Genomic DNA, 20733 nt, shown 5'->3' with positions numbered 1-20733 from the left:
ACCCATAAGTGTTATTGTAGTGGTGTACAGTTTGGTACAGTAGGTGGGTTTTGGAGGGCTCAGCATACAGTATAAGAGGGTAATGGTGAGATGTGTACCTGGGAGCTTTTATATGAAGTCCACTGCAGTGCCCCCTAGGGTGCCCCATTGCTCTCTGGGATGTCTGTGTAGCCAGTCTACTAAGAATGCTGGGTCCTCCTACATCGCAATGGCTTGATTTTCTATGCTTTTCACTTGGACATTATTTTTTCAAAAATGGCCGAAAAAGATAGATGTACAGAGCACGAAAATAACTTCCAAGTGTCCATTTTTGAAAAAAAAAAAAAAAATAGGATAGACATTTTGCTGTTTTGAAAATGGTCATATTTCCAATTTGGATTTTGGGACGTTTAGCGCAAAACGTCCAAAGTCTGACTTGGACGTCATATTGAAAATGTCCCTCCATGTGTCCAGAGAACATGTTCAGTCTCTGAAAGTTTCCAGCATCCATGAAGTGAAAATAGTACTGAGGGTAAGTTTTACTGTGCCCTCACTAACATTTTTTTACTTAGTATGTTATGTCCCATTTTAATATGAACTTAAAAACTTTACTGAGGACCACTGTAAAATGTTATTACTATGAATTTCATTGCCTAGGCCCTTTTATTTAGATAAGGATAACAGGAAAACCTTTCTTTACAACATTGTGTAGCTTATTTTCGAAAGGGAAGGACTTCCATCTTCCGACACAAATCGGGAGATGGGCGTCCTCCTCCGGAGGTCGCCCAAATCTGCATAACCAAAAGCCGATTTTTTGCGTCCTCAACTGCTTTCCATCGTGGGGACGACCAAAGTTCACGGGGGCGTGTCGGCAGTGTACTGAAGGCGGGACGGGGGTGTGGTTAAGAGATGGGCGTCCTCGGCCGATAATGGAACAAAGAAGGGCATCCCTCGTGAGCATTTGGTCGACTTTACTTGGTCCCTTTTTTTTCACGACCAAGCCTCGAAAAGGTGCTCGAACTGACCAGATAACCACCGGAAGGAATCGAGGATGACCTCCCCTTACTCCCCCAGTGGTCACCAACCCCCTCCCACCCTACACACATCTGATTTCTGATGCATGGCAGCTATGCGCGTCAAGTGGCATTTGATGCACGTAGACCATTACCACCCAGTTACCATGGGAGACCTTACAGCTAGGTCAATGACTTGCAGTAAGGTCTCAAACCCAAAATGGACGTGCGGCCATTTTTATTTGGCCGCACGTCCATTTTTGGCAGAAATTTTAAAAAGACATTTTTTGTAGGTGTGCTGAAAAATAATTCTGCGTGTGCCCAAAATACGCATCTACACTAGCGCAGGCCATTTTCAGTGCACCTTAGTAGAAGGACCCCTTAAGTGGTAAATAATAAATCTTTTGTAATGGAGGAATTCCTTCTTCAGGATAGGGAACAACTTCCTTACAACACTTGTTAAACATCTCCCAAACCAAACAGGTGGGAGAACAAGGAAAATTAAGAATCCTCTAATTCAAGTTTCTAGAAAAATTGTCCATATTTTCCATCTTATAAAGTAAAAATGGTCTATTGTGAGTCAGTTGAGAAGTGGCATAAAGAAATCTTCTTAACCTGAGTGAGCAAGTTTTCCAGAAAACTTTACTCTCAACATCAATTATTCCTTTATCCAAAGTTTTCAAGGATGCTGAATTAAACAACTAAGCAATAGCAAAAGTTACATAAACCTTGTGTAGTGCCTCCAAAACAGTCCATATCGAGTCCAAAGTTACTTCAAAGGGTCTTATCAGGAGAACATTACAACAGTTCCATTGAAGGACAGAGCTGCAGACATCAACAGACTGCTCCCAAATAAAATCTCTCCATCTGAAACTGGATTACTCACCACTTGAATCCCAGGAGAAGGTCCTTCCTGTGCTATGAATGAAAACCCTGCTCTCAAGTCAGAATGTCTGCAGGAGAAAGAGCTAACTGGCCTGCCATAGCCAAAGTGAATGGAGAGATTCCTTCCACAGCTCCTTGCACTGGCTGCTCAACACCCTGCAGAACAGGAACGGACACAGGACTCATTGTGTTGAGTGATACATCGCTTTTCAAACTGAGGCTTTTCTCTGCCTTGGTCAATGTGGAGCTTAACAGGGTTTAAAGAAAGGTTTGGACAGGTTCCTAAACAAAAAGTCCATAAGCCATTATTCAAATGGACTTAGGAAAACCCACTGCTAATTTCTGGGATAAGCAGCATAAAACCTGTTTTACTCTTGTAGGATCTTGCCAGGTACTTGGACCTGGATTGGCCACTGTTGGAAACAGGATACTGAGCTTGATGAACCTTCAGTCTGTCCCAGTATGGCAATGCTTATGATCCTATGTTCTTATGTCTGCATAATAAAAATTATTATCCTGCAAGGCATCTCTCTGAAGTTTCCGTCAATCAAGTATGATCCTTTAACTATGAACCTTGCTGTCACCTGCCATGAAGGCCTCTGTTTTTTTCTGTAATTTGTCTGCATTTCACAGACTCTCCTTTTTTGGACCCCTTCGCTCCCACTGTTTCCAATCTGAATTGTATATCTCTTCTGTATAGGGAGAATCATCAGAGAAGAGGCTGTCTAAGAATTTTATCTTCTCCTGAGCAAGTTATTGTGTCTCCCTTCCATCATATGTTAAGTTTTGCTGGGTACATTAATGCTTGCTGTATTCTGTGGGAATGCAATGTTCTTTTAAATTCTCTAAACTGTTGGCGCCTTCTGTACTAGTCCACACTGATCCTGGAAGGACCATATTCAGCTGTCCTTGTATTTTAACACATCCTCTTTCCTGGGGAACCCCAGAATTATTTCCTTATGCTTAGTATCTTTGCCAGAATCAGCCTAGTGTAGGAGGTCTCCAGGGATTCTGTGGGCACTTTCAACTACATTGTCATCTAGCAATGCTAGCAATGTTTATACTTATTTTAGTAATTGTTCTAGGAACAGCACTGTATTCCCATTTTCCAAGTCCTTCAGCACTCCTATGACATGCATGTTGCACTTCCTAGAGCAATTCTTTATATCAACATTTTGCAAACATTTCTGTATGACTCTGCACTGAGCACCAGAATTGTGTTTTAGTATCCTCAGCTCATCTCCTGTCTGTGAAATATATTGTTCTACCTGCTCCACTATCTCCACTGTCTCCTTCAGTTCCATTCTCACTCCATTTAGCTCCATTTGGATCATGCATAGCTTTTCACTTATTACACTATTTTCTTCTTTTATGGTCCTTAAAATTACTTCTGTATTCTTCACCTGCTTAGGGCTCACATCCAAACTCCCTGCCACTGGAGATCTGCTGCCTGTTGAACCAGGCAAAAAAATGCCCAAATTCTCCACAACACCATCTTGCTGTGTTCAGCATTCCTGCATGTTTTACTGCCTCATTACCTTTTCCACTTTTAACATCTCTGATGGAGTTCTGGCTGTTTTCTTCTACTCCATTCATGTGAACATTTTGTTCAGTTGCACATGGTGAGAGCCCCTAAGGAATGTGTTCACTCCTTATTGAAGCATCATATGGCCTCCCTTAGGGCTTTCACATAATTTAATTTAGGATTTATATTCTGCCCTTCCAAGGGAAGAAGAAAGATCCCAAACCAGCTGAAAAACATTTAACGAGAGATAGGATTGATATGACCAATTCTGGGACCAGTTCAAACACTCACAACTACTTGACCATTGGGAACATTTCAGAGCTGACTGGTTACAGAACTGTGAGAAAACTCTGAACATCATCGCCCCTCTAACCTGAAAGACCAAAACCACTTGACCAAACAAGGCTTAGTTCGATGCCGAACTACTCACACAAAAACAGAAATGTGGACAACTAGAGCGGGAATGAAAAAGAAGCCCAACACAAAATCAAGACAGAAGTGGAGATAAGCTATCAATGATTACAAAAAAAATGACAAATGAAGAGAGAAAAACATGGTACTCAAAACAAATCAGTACAGATGTCTCTGACACAAAAGCTCTCTTCCACTCAGGCGCTAAACTATCTGATACATCTGCTATAACCCAACAACACAATGCCAAACCTCCGACAGCACCAGAATTAGCAAACTACTTCCAAAATAAAATTGTCAAAATCAGATCCATGTTCACTAACCCAAGGGATGTAATTACTATAACCTGTGATACCAACCCTATAGCCATAGCAGGGGACAGGATCTGGACTGCATTCAACCCTATAAACTGGAAGGACTTCATTTCGCTGTACCACAGATATTCCAGATCCTACTGCACACTGGACCTCAGCCTTCTACACCTAATGAGTTCTCCTCCAATCGAATTTCTACTCAACTTGTTCAACTGAATTCAACAGCAATTTTCAATGGGTCAATGTCTACCATAATGGGAGAAATCATCATTATTCCCTTAATCAAGAACACCAAGGAATAAAGTGAAATGGTTTCCAACTATAGACCTATGGCCTCAATTCCATTGTTCATTAAACTCACAGAGGGCCTGGTCTGCCTTCAATTAAACAACTATCTCATCCAATATGTCATTCTGTATGCTTCTCAATCAGGATTCGGAACCCACCATAACACAGAAGTCCTTGTATCCATAGTTGATAAAGCCAGAGGTATTCTGAGTAGTAAGGGCAGGGCACTATTTCTTCAATTCAATCTATCATCTCCCTCCAACTTAGTAGACCATGACATCCTCCTCTCTGAACTCAATAACATTGGAATAGGAGATAAGGTCCTGACTTGGGTCACAGACTTCTTAACCACAAGATCATATACAGTAAAACAAAATGAAACACTCTCAGAAAATGGGATCAACCCCTGTGGAGTCCCCCAAAGATCACCATTCTCTCCCACACTATTCAACATCTTCCTCTGTACATTAGGTTAATTACTCTCCCTAAAGAGCTTCTTAGTTATCATTCCCATACTGTCCTCCCTAACGCAGGCCACTGGAATGATTGGAGACTACCTTCAGCTGATTAGCTCATGGATGGACAGCCAAAAACTGAAATTGAACCCAGAAAAAATGAAATGCCTACTGCTAGACTACAAACCAGACCCACAGGAAAATCAGATCCCTGTTGGAAACCTCTCTACTCACTACAATCAACAACTAAGTTGTTGGGAGTTCACCTGGATCAAACTCTGTCATTCAATCTACACATCTCAAATGTGGTGAAAAGCTCATTTTCAACAATGAGAAGACTACGGAGAACATGGAAATTCTTCAAGACTGTACAATTCAGATTATTGGTATGGTCACTGATATTATTGAAACTAGACTACTGCAACCTTCTATTACTGGGAGCCCCAAACAACCAATTATACAAACTACAGTCCAAAACACAGTGATATGTCTAATATACTCACTAAATACTCATGGAAGAGTAGCCTAGTGGTTAGTGCAGCAGACTTTGCTCCTGGGGAACTGGGTTTGATTCCCTCTGCAGTTCCTTGTGACTTTGGGCAGGTCACTTAACCCTCCATTGCCCCAGGTACAAAAAAAAGTATATGTAAACCACTTTGAATGTAGTTGCAAAAACCACAGAAAGACAGTATATCAAGTCCCATTTCCCTTCCCTAAAGAAACATGACTACATTTCCCATCTCTACTTAGAACTACACTGGCTACCAGTGGAGGCTAGGATTCAATTCTAACTAGCTTGCACATTCAAAATCTTCACAGGAGAATGCCCAAGCTACCTGCCTACACATGTGGAATTCACTACCCTTAAGAGATTAAGAAAACCAAATAACTCCCCCCTTTTGCATTTCCTTCTCCAAGAGGAATAAAAAGAACCAGTGCCTATGAGCAACTTATAACATACCAAGACCCAGAATCTTGAAGGACTTGAACTTAAACCTGATCTAATTACACGACTATGGACAATTCAGAAAACATGTAAAAAAACATTTTAAAAGAATCCTAGGTTAGCCGCTCCACAATTTCTAGCTGATCCACTGTAATTATTATCTACTACAATGTCTAGCTGTTCCACTGTAATTAATATCCATGACAATTAGTATCAACTGTAAGTCCTGAGGTGTTGTCTCAGTCCTGCCCTTTTATCTAGTTCCCACTCTGTAAACTGCTTAGAACTTACCATGGCACAAGTGGTCTAGAAATACCAAATAAAGTAAACTCCAAGCTACAATCACAGTTACCAAACAATTTAAAATATGTTAAACACTACATACCAAAACAAATTACATATGTGAAAAGGGGAATGTTGACCAGATTCCCTACATGCATGATATAAACAATCTAATAAGTATCCCACTATTCAAATAACTAGTAATTCCTTGGGATAATGATGAACTCCACTGATTTTACAAACAATGGCTCCCTGGGAAGATGAGGAAAAGGAAGAATTGAAAACTAGATTTCAGGAATAGCAAACAGGATACAAGGAATTATTAGGAAACGGATGGTAAAGAACACTATAAAGATTCTGTATCACTCCTTGCGTTCAATTCTGGTTACTGTATCTCAAAGATATAGCAGAATTAGAGTGACCAAAATGCTAAAGGACATGTAACTCCTCTTATATAATAAGGAAAGACTAAAGAGGTTAAGGCTATTCAATTTGGCAAAGAGACTGTTGAGGGGAGATATGATTGAGGTCTACAAAATCCTGAGTGGTGTAGACAAGTAGAAATGAATCAATTTTTTTTACTGGACACTCAATGAAGTTAATGGAAATACTTTTAAAACAAATAGGAGGAAATATTTTTTTTACTCAATGAATAGTTAAGCTCTGGAACTTGTTGCTGGAGGATGAGGTAACAGCAGTTAGTGTATCTGGTCTTAACAAAGTTTTGGGCAAGTTCCTGAAGGAAACGTGCATAGTCAGCTATTGAGATAGACATTGAGAAGTCAGTGCTTACCCTGGGATTGGTAGCATGGAATGTTGCTACTATTTGGGTTTCTGCCAGGTACATGTCACCTGTATTGGCCACTGTTGGAAGCAGGATACTGGGCTAGATGGACCATTGGTCTTACCCAGTATGGCTATTCTTATGTTCTTATGAAATTGTCTAGAAATTTTAAACCATTCATTTTATTCTTTTACATAATAACAGAGAGGTCATTATTCAATGAGATGACTGCTACATAAAGATAAGCATGTTATATTTCCACTTACCTCTATGTTAGGGTTTCAGCCAGCCTATCCATTTAAGTAGGACAGCTGAATATGCCGCTTTAAACTTAAGCGGGTTGATTATCCAAGTAGTGCTGAATACTGGTTGTCTCCTCATAACCTCTGTCCCCCAATCCCAGAACATTTCCTGGCCCTCCACCTCCTAAGCATGTAGCATTTGTCTGGACATTGAGATACCCAGCCAAATGTTAAGCATTTTTTAACTCTGAGTTGTGAAAAAATAAGGATTTATGCAGTTAGCTCCAATATTAGCTGCACACATCCTTTTTAAATACTGATTTCAAGTTACTTGTATATAACCCAGATTAACTTGACTTTTCTTGCGGTATCTTCTCACCTTACAATAATGTTTAACTGAGCACTTGTATCTATACCAGCTTATCCTCCTCTTCTCTCATCTTCCACCACTCTCATTTCTGGAACTTCTTATATCCTACATTTATTTATGTAATTATCCTGGTAGTGGTATTTTTTTTTCTGATGTGACAATTTTAAATAAAGTGAGAGCTACTTACTGACCATGTGAATACTTGTATTTGTGCTTGTCTCCTTCTAGATCCCTCGCTCTGTATGCAGTGATAGCTGTCCACCTGGATTCAGGATTTCTCTACAACAAGGGCAACCCAACTGCTGCTTTGACTGTGTCCCCTGTCCTACTGGAGAAATTGCAAATGAAACAGGTGAGAGCTTTGTTGCAACTTGAACCTGAATGATATTAGCATGTAAGTAACACCTGCAATTCTCCCATCATATAGAAGAATTCCATAGAGCACTTAAAAACTTTCAAGGGGGTAGCATTGTTAGTCTGTTGTACTAACAAGTGTTTCCTGCCTCTGTTATTTTTGTACAGCACTTAGCACAACTGATCTGATATGACATTAAAATGTTTTAAGTCAAACACATCTGTGTCACATTATCTTCACAGTGATGGATGTCATATAATCACTATATTTCAATGAAATGCCATCACATCTGCATTTAATGTAAATGGTAAATGGATCCTCAGACAGCCCATGAGTATATATACTTCTTTAACTCAGCACTGGCCAAATTCTTTATTGATCCAACCATATGCTTTTTTTTAATGTTTTCAATTTTTTTATATTCTCTGATACAATTATACACAAAGCATAGTGCTATAGCACTTATATGCTCAATCTGTTTCCAGTATGTGGGAGAGGTGGCAACATACTGGAAACAGATTGAGCATATAAGATTTGTAGGTAATTATCAGACTCATTTTTGAAAGAGAAGGACGTCCATCTTTTGACACAAATCGGAAGATGGACGTCCTTCTCACAGAAACGTCCAAATCAGTATAATCAAAACCCGATTTTGGACGTCTCCAACTGCAGTCCGTCGCAAGGACGTCCAAATTTCAAGGGGGCGTGTCGGAGGCATAGCGAAGGCGGGATTTGGGCGTGCCTAACACTTGCACGTCTTCGACCCATAATCGAAAAAAGCAAGGATGTCCCTGACAAACACTTGGACGTTTTCACCTGGACATGCTTTTTTTATGAATAAGGCACAAAAAGGTGCCCGAAATGATCAGATGACCACCAGAGAGAACCAGGGATGACCTCCCGTTACTCCCCCAGTGGTCACTAACCCCCTCCCACCCTCAAAAAACATCTTTAAAAATATGTCATGCCAGCTTCTATGCCAGTCTCAGATGTCATACTCAGGTCCATGACAGCACGTGCAGGTCCCAGGAGCAGTTTTAGTGGGTACTGCAGTGCACTTCATATAGGCGGACCCAAGCCCATACACCCCCCACCTGTTACACTTGTGGAGGAAACAGCGAGCTCTCCAAAACCCACCACAAACCCGCTGTACCCATATATAGGTGCTCCCCTTAACCCGTAAGGGCTATGGTAGTGGTGTACAGTTGTGGGCAGTGGGTTTTGGGGGGCAGCACACAAGGTAAGGGAGCTATGTTCCTGGGAGCATTTTATGAAGTCCACTGCAGTGCCCCCTAGGGTGCCCGGTTGGTGTCCTGGCATGTCAGGGGGACCAGTGCACTACAAATGCTGGCTCCTCCCATGACCAAATGGCTTGCATTTGGATGTTACTGACATGGACATCTTTGGTTTTCAAAAATCGCCGAAAGTCAAAGCCATCCATGTCTAGGGACATCCAAATCTAGGGATGTCCAAATTTATGGATTTGGACATCTCTGATGGTATTTTTGAAATTAAAGATGGACGTCCATCTTTTTTCAAAAATACGGCTTTCCCCACCCCTAGATTTGGACGTTTTGCAAAGACGTCCAAATCGCAACTTGGACGTTTCTTTCGAAAATGCCCCTCTATATCAGAGAATATAAAGCATTGAAAATATAAAAAATAAAAAAGCATATGGTTTGATCAAAAAAGAATTTTGCAGGTGTTGAGTAAATGAAATATATATACTCATGGGCCATCTGAGAATCAATTTACCATTTATATTACATGCAGATGTGATGATGTTTCATTGAAATATATTTAAACTGCTTTAAACATCCATTTTCACTTTAGGTGTTTTACAATAGCAATAACACCATTCAGACAACCAATAAATGCATCCCCCCCCCCCCCCCCCCCAGTCATCTCTTTTTATTATAAGAGTAATTATTCAAACACAACAATGTCTCCATTCAAACTCTTGGAAATTCTTGCTGGTGCAATGCTCATGACTCACGCTATAACTACCTCTGTTCTCTAGTACTCAGGACCACATAGAGCTTTGCCAGTAGACCACAATCAGCATTTCAACTGAAAGGAAGCTCTGGAATGAGGGGGCATAGGATGAGGATGAAAGGGGGGTAGACTCAGAAGTAACCTGAGGAAATATTTCTTCACGGAAAGGGTGGTGAATTTGTGGAACGGCCTCCTGATGGAGATGGTAGAGACAAAAACTATCCGAATTAAAGAAAGCTTGGGACAAGTACATAGGATCTATAAGGGAGATGAATGGATAGAGATGGCATGGATGGGCAGACTGTATAGGCCATATGGTCTTTATCTGCCTTCGTTTTTCTATGCTTCTATTACAATCATGGTAACCCACTAAGATCTTTCAATGCACTAGGCCTGTAATAAGGATGGACAACATAGGATGCAAAATGCAAAACAGGAAAGACCCTCTACACAAGTCCGAGAGCTAACAAGAGAGTACAGGATAACACACTGACTTCTACTCAGGGAGTACCATACAGAGGCACTGACAGAAGACCTGACACGGGGCCATGTTTCAGCAGATGTACCTGCCTGCTTCAGGGGTCTTATGTAATGCTCTATAAAACATATATATACATAATAAATCACTCAAAACATCAGAATCTAAAAGCAAAAATATGATAGCAAACATTATAACATAAAACTCAAAAAATAAATAAAAATGTATATTAATTAATTAAAATTAATTAATTAATTGTGGACTACAAACAAAAGGCATGATATTATAACTTACCATATTGTAAAACATCATATCATAAAGCATTGTATCATTTAAGAAAAGGCATATAAATAATTGATATACAAATAAAAGTTATTCTCTGATGTGTCTGTCCTACACGAACCTTCTACATTGTCACTCTGTATCTGTTATACCGGAATTGGCGATCGCCATCATGGTTATTATGTAAGCCACATTGAGCCTGCAAATAGGTGGGAAAATGTGGGATACAAATGCAATAAATAAATAAATAAATAAATAAAAGTACAGTATCTCAAAATATTTATTTATTCGTTAGAATTTAACGTACTGCTCTAACTAACTAGCAGACCTGAGTGGGGTACATAAAATGATATAAAATCAAAACAAAAAGTGGGAAAGGAACTCAATTTTTTAGACAGGAAAGATGTACCTCATTCACACAATAATAAGCAGGGATCAAACACCCAAACTATAGGGATCAGAAGGAGGGGCATAATCAGGTAAAGGGAAGAGAAGGAGGAAAGGATAAAAGGTCAGTGAAAGCCCCGTGAGCATTAACCCCTCTCAGAAGTCTGAGTTAAAGGATGTTGAAATAACCAGGTTTTCAGTGCAATTTTTAAGTTTTTTAATTAAGGTTTAGCCGTGATAGTCAAAGGAAGAAATTTCCAAAAGAAAGAGGTGGAAAAAAAGAAGGCACGGTGATGAGTAAATTCAAGCTGGGTAGACTTAGGGCTTGGAAGTACAAGGCGAAAGTTATTGATAGAGCAAAGTAAGCATACTGAAGAATAAGGAATAATCAAGGATGCCAGATAGTCAGGAGTTCCAGCTCGAAATGCCCTAAAAGTCAGTGTAAGAAGTTTGAATATAAGGATATTGTAGTGACTCAGTATTTCTGTAACTCAGCTCTACTCTGTGCGTTAGTTTAAAAAAAAAAAAATATATATATATATATATTTGGCATCAAAATCTGTTCTCTTCTTTTGCTCCATTCACTTCTCTGCCTCCAAATATGAGCCTTCATTTGGAAATATTGTATTTTTAATCTGACCTTTTCCAATGCATTCTGAATTGAGAGGATTTGTGACAGACTCCTCCAGATGTGAATATGAACAAAAAAGAATGCCTGGTTTATAAGGAACATTGTAAAACAATGTGAACACAGAAAGATTATAGAACAAAACTTTGATAGTTTCTCCCCATATGTTCTATACCAGATGCTGCACAATGTTGGGAGTGTCCAGAAGACCAGTGGCCCAACCCTGAACGCACAAAATGTCTCCCCAAGATTGTTGAATTCCTTTCTTATCAGGACCCTGTAAGCATTGCTCTAGTTTCCCTAGCTGTCTTGCTCTTCTTCATCACACTATATATTCTGTGCATCTTCATCCAACAGAGAGAGACACCCATTGTCAAAGCCAACAACAGGACGTTGAGTTATCTGCTGCTAGCTGCTCTGATGCTCTGCTTCCTCTGTGCATTAATGTTTATTGGACATCCCCTGAGGGAAATCTGCCTCATAAGGCAGTCTGCCTTTGGAGTTATTTTTACCATCAGTGTATCTGCTGTCCTTGCCAAAACAATCACTGTCATCATTGCATTCAATGCAACAAAACCCAACAGCCAGCTTAGGAGGTATGTGGGACCCAGGACTCCCATTGTGCTAGTTGTCTCCTGCTCATTTCTGCAAATCCTCCTTTGCATAGCATGGCTACTTGTTACTCCACCATTTCTGAAAGTGGATGCTCAGTCTGTCAATGGGAAAATCATCATTGAATGTAATGAGGGTTTTGATGGATTTTACTATTGCATGCTTGGATATCTAGGAATCCTGTCTCTGGTCAGTCTTGTGGTTGCCTTCCTTGGAAGAAAGCTTCCTGATCGCTTTAATGAAGCAAAGTACATCACCTTCAGCATGGTGGTGTTCCTCAGTGTCTGGCTATCATTCATCCCTGCATACCTCAGTACACAGGGCAAGTCTATGGTTGCTGTGGAGATCTTTGCTATTCTGTCCTCTAGTGCTGGGTTGCTGGGCTGTATCTTTCTCCCAAAGTGTTATATAATTCTCTTGAGATCTGACAAGAACACCAAAAAACACATCAATGTCAAGTCTCATCCCAGCAGGCAATGCTAGAGGAAGAAGATTCATGTTTATACTTAAACTGTAACTGGTGATATTCAGCCCAAGGTGGTCAGCGGATTTAAAATCGCTGAATTTGCAGGCTGAATTAGACCTGGATATTTAATGTTGGATCATCTCCGGGTAAACAGCAGAGAAGGTCCAAAACGTCATGAGAAAGATCCAATATAGCAAATGCAGTGAAGAAATGGAGATGCTTTCTGGAACCAGTGATCTTCATTCCTCCCAGCAGACACAGTAAAATGTTGATGACCCAACATGGCCATGTTTCAGCAAATAAACTGCCTGCGTCAGGGGTGTCGGGTCATCAGCATTTCGCTGTGCCTACTGGTAGGAATAAAGATTACTGGTTCCACAAAACATCTCCATTTCCTCACTCTGTTTGTTATTTAGGATCATGTCTGGGTATCAGCATTGATGTTCCAGGTCTTTGACAGACTCAGACGTTATGTGGGTGTCTACTGATATTCAGTATGGGCACTCACATATCTAACTGGGCAAAGAAAGGACTTCTTTTGAAGTAGTGGGCACCAACACTGAATACTACTGGTGTCTGCATATCTTCTGGCTCTGTTCTGACTCCACCCCAAAACGCCCTGGCACAAATGGGATAGTCAGACAGGATAAAAAGTGGGAAGTAGACCAGGTTGACCAGGAACAAAATGTGGACACTTCTAAAGTTGATAAAACGTTTATTGGTGAAGACTCGACACAGATCTGTGTTTCAGTGGTTAGCCTGCTTCAGGAGTCTTCATATAGTATATGCGAAAAGAGTCACAAGGTAAATGATGGTTGGTGAAAATGGATGAGAAAATCTGGTCTTGAAAAAGACTTCTGTGGAAAAACAAAGTATGCAGCATGTGTCGAGTCTTCACCAATAAACATTTTATCAACTTTAGAAGTCTCCATGTTTTGTTCCTGGTCAGCCTGTTCTACCTCCCACTTTTTTTTCCTGTTTGTCTACTGTGGGATTTCAGTGTTCCTCTGCCCAGGCAGATTTTCACTGTACAAATGGGATAGTGCAATAAGTGCCACACTGGATTTTCAGCAGCACTATGTGGATAACTGATGCTGAAAATCCAGGCACAATCCATTCAGTGTGGTTTAAGTGGTCAGGAGTCTTTCTCTTTCCTGCATTCTTAAACCATGCTGAATATTGACTCCTAAGGATCATAAAAATGTTCCAGTCATTTAGATAACTGAACATACTGATATTCAACATCATAGGGTCAAAATTCAGCAAGCTTTAAAAGTGCAGGAGAGCAGGGCTGCTGAGAGGGGGGGGGGGAGAGGGGGAGGAGGGCAAGATTCCCCAGGCCTGGCCTCTTAGGGATGCCCGGTGCCAGGGTCTGTCTCTCTCCTGCTCCTGTGTGTTGGGACCCAGGTGATTGCATTAATGCAATAACCCGGTTCCGGCACACAGGAGCATCGAGAGTGACAGACCGAGAGAGGAGAAGAGAAGACAACACAGGAAGGTAAGGTTGTGGAGGCCTGAGTGGGGGGGGGGGGGGGGGGGCAGGGGCTCTGTCTCTCGGGGGCCCTGCTGGAGAGTACCCTGCCTGCATAAATCATACTGAGATAGCTGGCTGCTGAACTTCAGTAGCCCTTAACCAGGCAGTGGCACTGAATATCAGCTCTGATCACCCTGGCACAATCCTGGCAGTTCCAGTGCAGTCCAGGGATGGAGTCTAGGCAGACCTGGAAGTTATACGGGTACCAGCAATATTCAATGCTGATACCCACATACCGAACCAGGCAAATAGGATCACATAAAATTCAGTCCTATCTTTGCCTGGTTAGGTATGCGGGTACCAGCCCTAAGTATAGTCTGGGATCCACACAAGTTTCAGGTTCACGGAAGACCTGGGTATTCAATACTGGTCTCCCAACATGGCCTGGCATTGAATATCCAGGTCTAATTTTGCAGTGGGATGAGCACTTAAAACAATCCTTCCCAAACTTTTCATGGCTATGACCCCATGATTGTGTCCAAATAAAATTGTGTGTCCTCTTGGAGGTGCAGAATAATGATGCACCTACGGGGAGTCCACCTAGGTCATGACTTCAAAAGCAGGTATTGTGACCTCATTTGGGGTCCCTTGGAAAGCTGTGGCTTAAAAAAAAACCACTAACCACTGCCACCTAAATAGTTCCCTGAATCATTTTAATCAAAAATGATTCTGAATGTGCTGGATGCTTTTATTCTTTATTATGACGAGGAATGCATGCTTTAGGAAATTTATAGTTCAAACTTTATCAGAAACATGAGATGTCATTCTCAGACAGATAGACCTTTCTGTTACTATAATCATATGATGGAGAGAAACCTTTTGTTATTCAGTTATATACATCTTATTATTGATTTCCATGTCTCATCTATAACGGTTCACTCTGTTGTACTTACCCATTAGTAGACTTTTTAAGATGACACTTCAGCATTGATATACTTACTGCTATACATTATTATGTATATTTAAGAAGAACAATTGAGATATTGATGCTCTTAAACAACTAATAGCCTAAATAAATAAATAAAATAGTGAATGTAAATTATATTAAAAACATATTTGTATAGTCTATATACATACATAGACCAAAATAAGTTGATATTTAAAATAATAAAAGCAATGAACTTTGGAGTCAACAGCATGAATTATTAATGCTAAAAACATGGCGGTGATCACCACATAACTTCTGGCCAAAAGTTTGCTGGGAGGCTTTATGGCGGACAGAGACAAAAGTTGACCAGATAGTGCTGATATTACGGCGCTTGATTTACAGCAGGAGCAGCTAGTGTCTAGAGTGAAGTGCTGGTGCTTAGCGTTATTTATACATTCAGGGTACAACCCCTTTAACTTGCACTGCTGAATATACATATGACCAGAGAACACACTGGTGGTGACTCTCTTCTGTAAGGACAATTGCAGAAAAGCCTTTCAAGAATCCTCCTTGATTCATCTCCCATACTTCATTCTCTCCCACTCCGTTTACAAAAGGACCTCTGGATCACTTCATTCAAGTGCATGAAGAAACTGTTCAAGTTTCTATTGTCTTTATCTACATTTCTTTTAAACAAAGGGGTCACTATTCAGCCGTCGGTGGTGAGTGTGTTTGCTCACCTTTGATGGTGTTATTCCTGGATATTCAAAGCTGTGATCTGTGCGGGCTATGGCTTTGAATATCTGGTTATTTTAAGCTGGTTAAAACATAGCTGCATAAAACAATATTCAGTGCTTAAGCGGCCATGGGACACTGCATAAAAAAGGCCAGACTTCTATGTGGTCCAATTTATGCATTAAACCTGGCTACTTAAATACTGAATATCAATGCTTAAGTAGACAAGTGCTAACTCTGCCCCTGGAACACTCCTAACATGGCCGAATTTGAGAGCAACTATAACTGAGATATTTGTCTGCACTTAGGGGCCCTTTTACTAAGGCATGCTGAAAAATGGCCCATGGTAGTGTAGACACGTGTTTTGGGCACCCGCAGAATCATTTTTCAGCGTACCTGTAAAAAAAATGCCTTTTTTATTTTTGCCAAAAATGGACATGCGGCAAAATGAAAATTGCCATGCGTCCATTTTGGATCTGAGACCTTACCACCAGCCATTGACCTAGCAGTAAAGTCTCACGTGGTAACCGTGCGGTAATTGTCTATGCACATAGAATGATGATTAACAACCAGTTTTTGCTGCGTGACAGAAAATAAAAATTATTTTCCGGCACCCATAGCAAACACGCATCAAAAATGAAATGACCGCAAGGGCCACTCAGTGGCCAGGCGGTAACTCAAAATTAACTTGCGTTGGGTGCACATAGGCGCCTATCCTGCTTATTTTCGAAGGAGAGGAGCACCCATCTTCCGAAACAAATCGGGAGATGGGCGTCCTTCTCCGAAGGTCGCCCAAATCGGCGTAATTGAAAGCCGATTTTGGGCGTCCTCAACTGCTTTCTGTCGCGGGGACAACCAAAGTTCAAGGGGCCGTGTTGGCAGTGTACCAAAGGCGGGATGGGGGCGTGGTTAACAGATGGGCATCCTCGGTCAATAATGGAAAAAAGAAGAGAGTCCCTCGCGAGCATTTGGACGACTTTACTTGGTCCATTTATTTTCACGAAAGGTGCCTGAACTAACCAGATGGCCACCGGAAGGAATCGGGGATGACCTCCCCTAACTTCCCCTGTGGTCACTAACCACCTCCCAACCCGAAAAAAACAACTTCAAAAACCTTTGTCTTTTTTTTTTTTAGAGTATGTCCTTCGCTATGCCATGCCTCCATCCCTGCAACGGCAAAGATCCAAAATGTGGATGTTTCTGTGTGAAGGACATCTATGCCTTTGCTATGCCTCTGACACACTCTTTATTTATTTATTTATTTATTTGGATTTTGAATCACAAGTAGCAGCAGTGGAATTGGAACTGGCCACCTCTGGATTGCAAGACCAGTGTTCTGGCCACTAGGCCACTCTGCCCCACTCCCTTGAAATTTGGCCATCCCGGGGGTGGGGGAGGTATGTGTGTGTCAGCGGAGGCATAACGAAGGCGTGGACGTCCTTCTTTCAAACATTTTGAACGTCCTCAACTGCCCCCCACAGGGACAGCCAAATTCAAGGGAGCAGAGTAGAGTGGCCTAGTGATTACAGTACTGGTCTTGCAATCTATTGGTAGCTGGTTCAAATCCCCCTGCTGCTACTACTTTTTTTGTTTGTTACATTTGTACCCCGCGCTTTCCCACTCATGGCAGGCTCAATGCGGCTTAAATGGGGCAATGGAGGGTTAAGTGACTTGCCCAGAGTCACAAGGAGCTGCCTGTGCCTCAAGTGGGAATCGAACTCAGTTCCTCAGTTCCTCAGGACCAAAGTCCACCACCCTAACCACTAGGCCATTCCTACTTGAGATCCAAAATCCAAATAAATAAATAAAAAGGGTGTCGGAGGCATAGCAAAGGCATGGATATCCTTCTCACAGAAACATCCACATTTTGGACATCCTCAACTGCTGTCGCCCGGATCGGTAAGGGAACGGCTTTTTCCATTCAGTTAGTGGGACCAGTGCACTACAAATGCTGGCTCTTCCCACAACCAAACAGATTGGATTTGGTCGTTTCTGAGATAGGCGTCCTCACTTTCCATTATCGCCGAAAACCGGGGACGACCATCTCTAAGGTCGACCTAAATTTCATGATTTGGGCGTCCCCGACCGTATTATCGAAACAAAAGATGGACGTCCATCTTGTTTTGATAATACGGGTTGCCCCGCCGCTTTACGGGGCCGTCCTTACAGATGGGCACCCTTAGAGATGGGCGCCCCCGTTCGATTATCCCCCTCCACGTGGCTTAGTAAAAGGGCCCCTTAGCCGGTTACGTGCCGTTGAATATTAGCGACTAGTCAGCAGCAGGATAAATCGCTTTGAATGTTGGCCTCTTAATTTCATGTAGTTATGCAAAGCCTCTCCTATCCCTTCTCCTTTCATTATTGCTGAGTTCCTCAGTTTTCAGCTACGCTTTGCTTAACCTCAAAGAATGAATAGAATAACAAGTTATCTCTTTGGTCCTGTTAACCTTTTCTCTTCCTCGATGGACCTAGTAGAAAACATTGATAAACATTTCACACAACTCCCTCTTCACCATACTATCCTTCCTCAGGTTTCATGCATCCAGGCTTCCTTCATCTAGAAAGGATGCATATTCTGAGTTCAGGCTCTTCTTCCTCTGCGTGGGTCCTTATTTTCTGGTTTACAAACTGCTTCTGTATATCTCCTGGACATTCAAACATTACCAACCCACTTGTCTTTTGTGAGTACAATTTCCTGCACTGTCCCCCATTCTGGCTGTGCTATTTTGCGTTCAACTCTTATCAGGGCCCTGCTCTGCTCCTTTACAAAGAGCGGGTAGGGCTTGCTGTTGGACCTCCTTACTTTCCTCACCAAAGCATGGTCAATTCACTAAACCTGTCTCTGAAAGAAAAAAGTTAGCAAATACATAGGATCATTGTATGAAGTGCTTCCATTATGAAATGCACTACTGTGTAAAGTTGGCCAGAACCGTGATCTTGTTGAATTCCTCACAAATAAGTCATCGTTCCATTCTTGTGGAGGAATAGAATTACTTGCAAGTAGTTTTATAAGAGAAACCAGTGAGAACTGTACGCCATAGCTGCTACAGCCAAAATGGAATTGGTTTCATGGGTGTTTTGCAGGATTTAAGTAGTTGCAAAGTTCTGAACAAGGACTTGTAGAAACTGAGGACACCTGTCACTTTTCCACTCATTTTCTTATGGTTCCCTTTGGCAGGTCTGACTTTGCCCTAGCACTTGCAGGATTCAAAATATATGTTAATCTGGTAGGAGAAAAGAATTCCCCCTCCCACCTTTTACAAGGTCATGCTAGTGGCTGCTGCGCTGCAATGTCGACACAGCCTAATCACTTTGAATAGACTGTGTCGACATTACCGCAATGGCAGCTGCTAGCATGGCTTTGTAAAAGGTGGGGCTTCTTTGTTAATGTTTGATAGAGATGAAATTTATATTGTACAAAGACTAAACGATATCTACAAAGGTAGACACAGGTGAGATGAAAACTGAGGGGTCCTTTTACAAAGGTGCGCTAGCATTTTTAGTGCGTACTAATGATTAGCACGCAATAAATGCTAGAGATGCCCATAGAAATATATAGGTGTCTCCGTTTAGCGCATGCTTATTTTTTGGACACAGTAAAAATGCTAGCACGCCTTTGTTAAGGACCCCTGAGCTTGCAGAGAACTGGTGCACCATAGTTGCCAACATTCACATAGAAGAAAGCAATTGATGAGGATGATGTTACGACAATATGGCCTATGTAGAGTCGGCATTATTGATCTCTAGTGGATTTTATAATGCTTGCTGCTTAGTTGAAAGAAAATCAAGAGGGATATTTTCTGGGGGGGGGGGGGGGGGGTTGATAGCTATGCAATCTTAGTAAGTAACATCTTATACAATCATAGATTTAAAGGTAAATGAACTCTGCACTAATTTCCATCAAAAGTAGCAGATTAACTTGTATTGCCTGCCTATTCTGAGGGCAGTGAATTGCGGGTTACTGGCCTGTGTACCAGATGTTGAAGCCACATTCTGCAGGCTAGTGAATGGCAATGAGTTGTCCAAGTCCTGGCAGGGGAAGGAGAAGAGAAGGGATGCTGACACAGGTCCTCTTTCCATCTCCCGGCCCTGATTCAATATCCAATCTTCTGTGACCTAAAAAATTGACCTTTTTTTTTTGTATACAGCAGGGTTGTGGTTCTTCCTTCCTAGAACCAGAATCATACCATCCTCATGCAGCAATTCATCATCAACATGACTGAACCAGTTTCCCTCCTGCTGGTAGAGCACCATATTAAAAATAGCATTGGCTAATCTGATGCTATTTTCTGTCCTAGATATGCCTTATCTTTTCTACAGATGAAAGCTGGGAGCCTTTCAGAGCAGAAGTGGGTCATGTCTACATTTTGCATTTCTAAGTAGAATGTTACCTTCGCTTAAAAAAAGAAAGTGTAGATTGCTGACAGATTAAAGCCAATTCAGACATTTCTTGTTTTATTTTACTGAAAACTTGTCATAAAGTGAGTGTTTATCATCACTTTTAGAAAAAAATCACAGGATATTTTAAAATTTTGCTTAGAAATGTAAAAAGTGGACATGAACTGCTTTTTGCTCTGAAGGGCTTGGGTCATAGTTCAATGACCTGATTCTCTTTTGGGGAACAGGAAATAAGTATTTAATGTTGGCAAGAAAACCCTATCATATACCCTTCCCCTTGTTGGTTGGAGAAGAGGGGCTATAAGATAAGGTAAGCAAGGGACAACTACTCCCAAGCATATGATTTATTTATCTTGCAAAAGTTTACAATCCACCAAGCCAAGAGAAATCTCCTCTCAGCAGAATACAGTAAATCAAGATAAAAATAACAAAACATAAAATAAACAACCAGACAATACAACAATCACAGGAAAAGACCTAAAAAACAACAACATGAAATCA

At 41.3% G+C, this 20733-nt stretch overlaps 1 protein-coding gene across 1 annotated transcript in view; it reads left to right on the top strand.

The window, feature by feature from the left end:
- Positions 1-12714, top strand: part of LOC115475056 (extracellular calcium-sensing receptor-like) — a 49200-nt gene extending 36486 nt beyond the window's left edge. Inside the window, exons 5-6 of the mRNA XM_030210794.1 lie at positions 7723-7846; positions 11798-12714. Of these exons, the coding sequence (XP_030066654.1) occupies positions 7723-7846; positions 11798-12714 (1041 nt within the window). The remainder of the gene's footprint in view (positions 1-7722; positions 7847-11797) is intronic.
- Positions 12715-20733: the final 8019 nt, after the last annotated feature.

This window comes from Microcaecilia unicolor, chromosome 7 (genome assembly GCF_901765095.1).
Source record: "Microcaecilia unicolor chromosome 7, aMicUni1.1, whole genome shotgun sequence".
Taxonomy (NCBI): Eukaryota; Metazoa; Chordata; class Amphibia; order Gymnophiona; family Siphonopidae; genus Microcaecilia; species Microcaecilia unicolor.
This window is presented reverse-complemented; position numbering and strand designations above follow the sequence as displayed.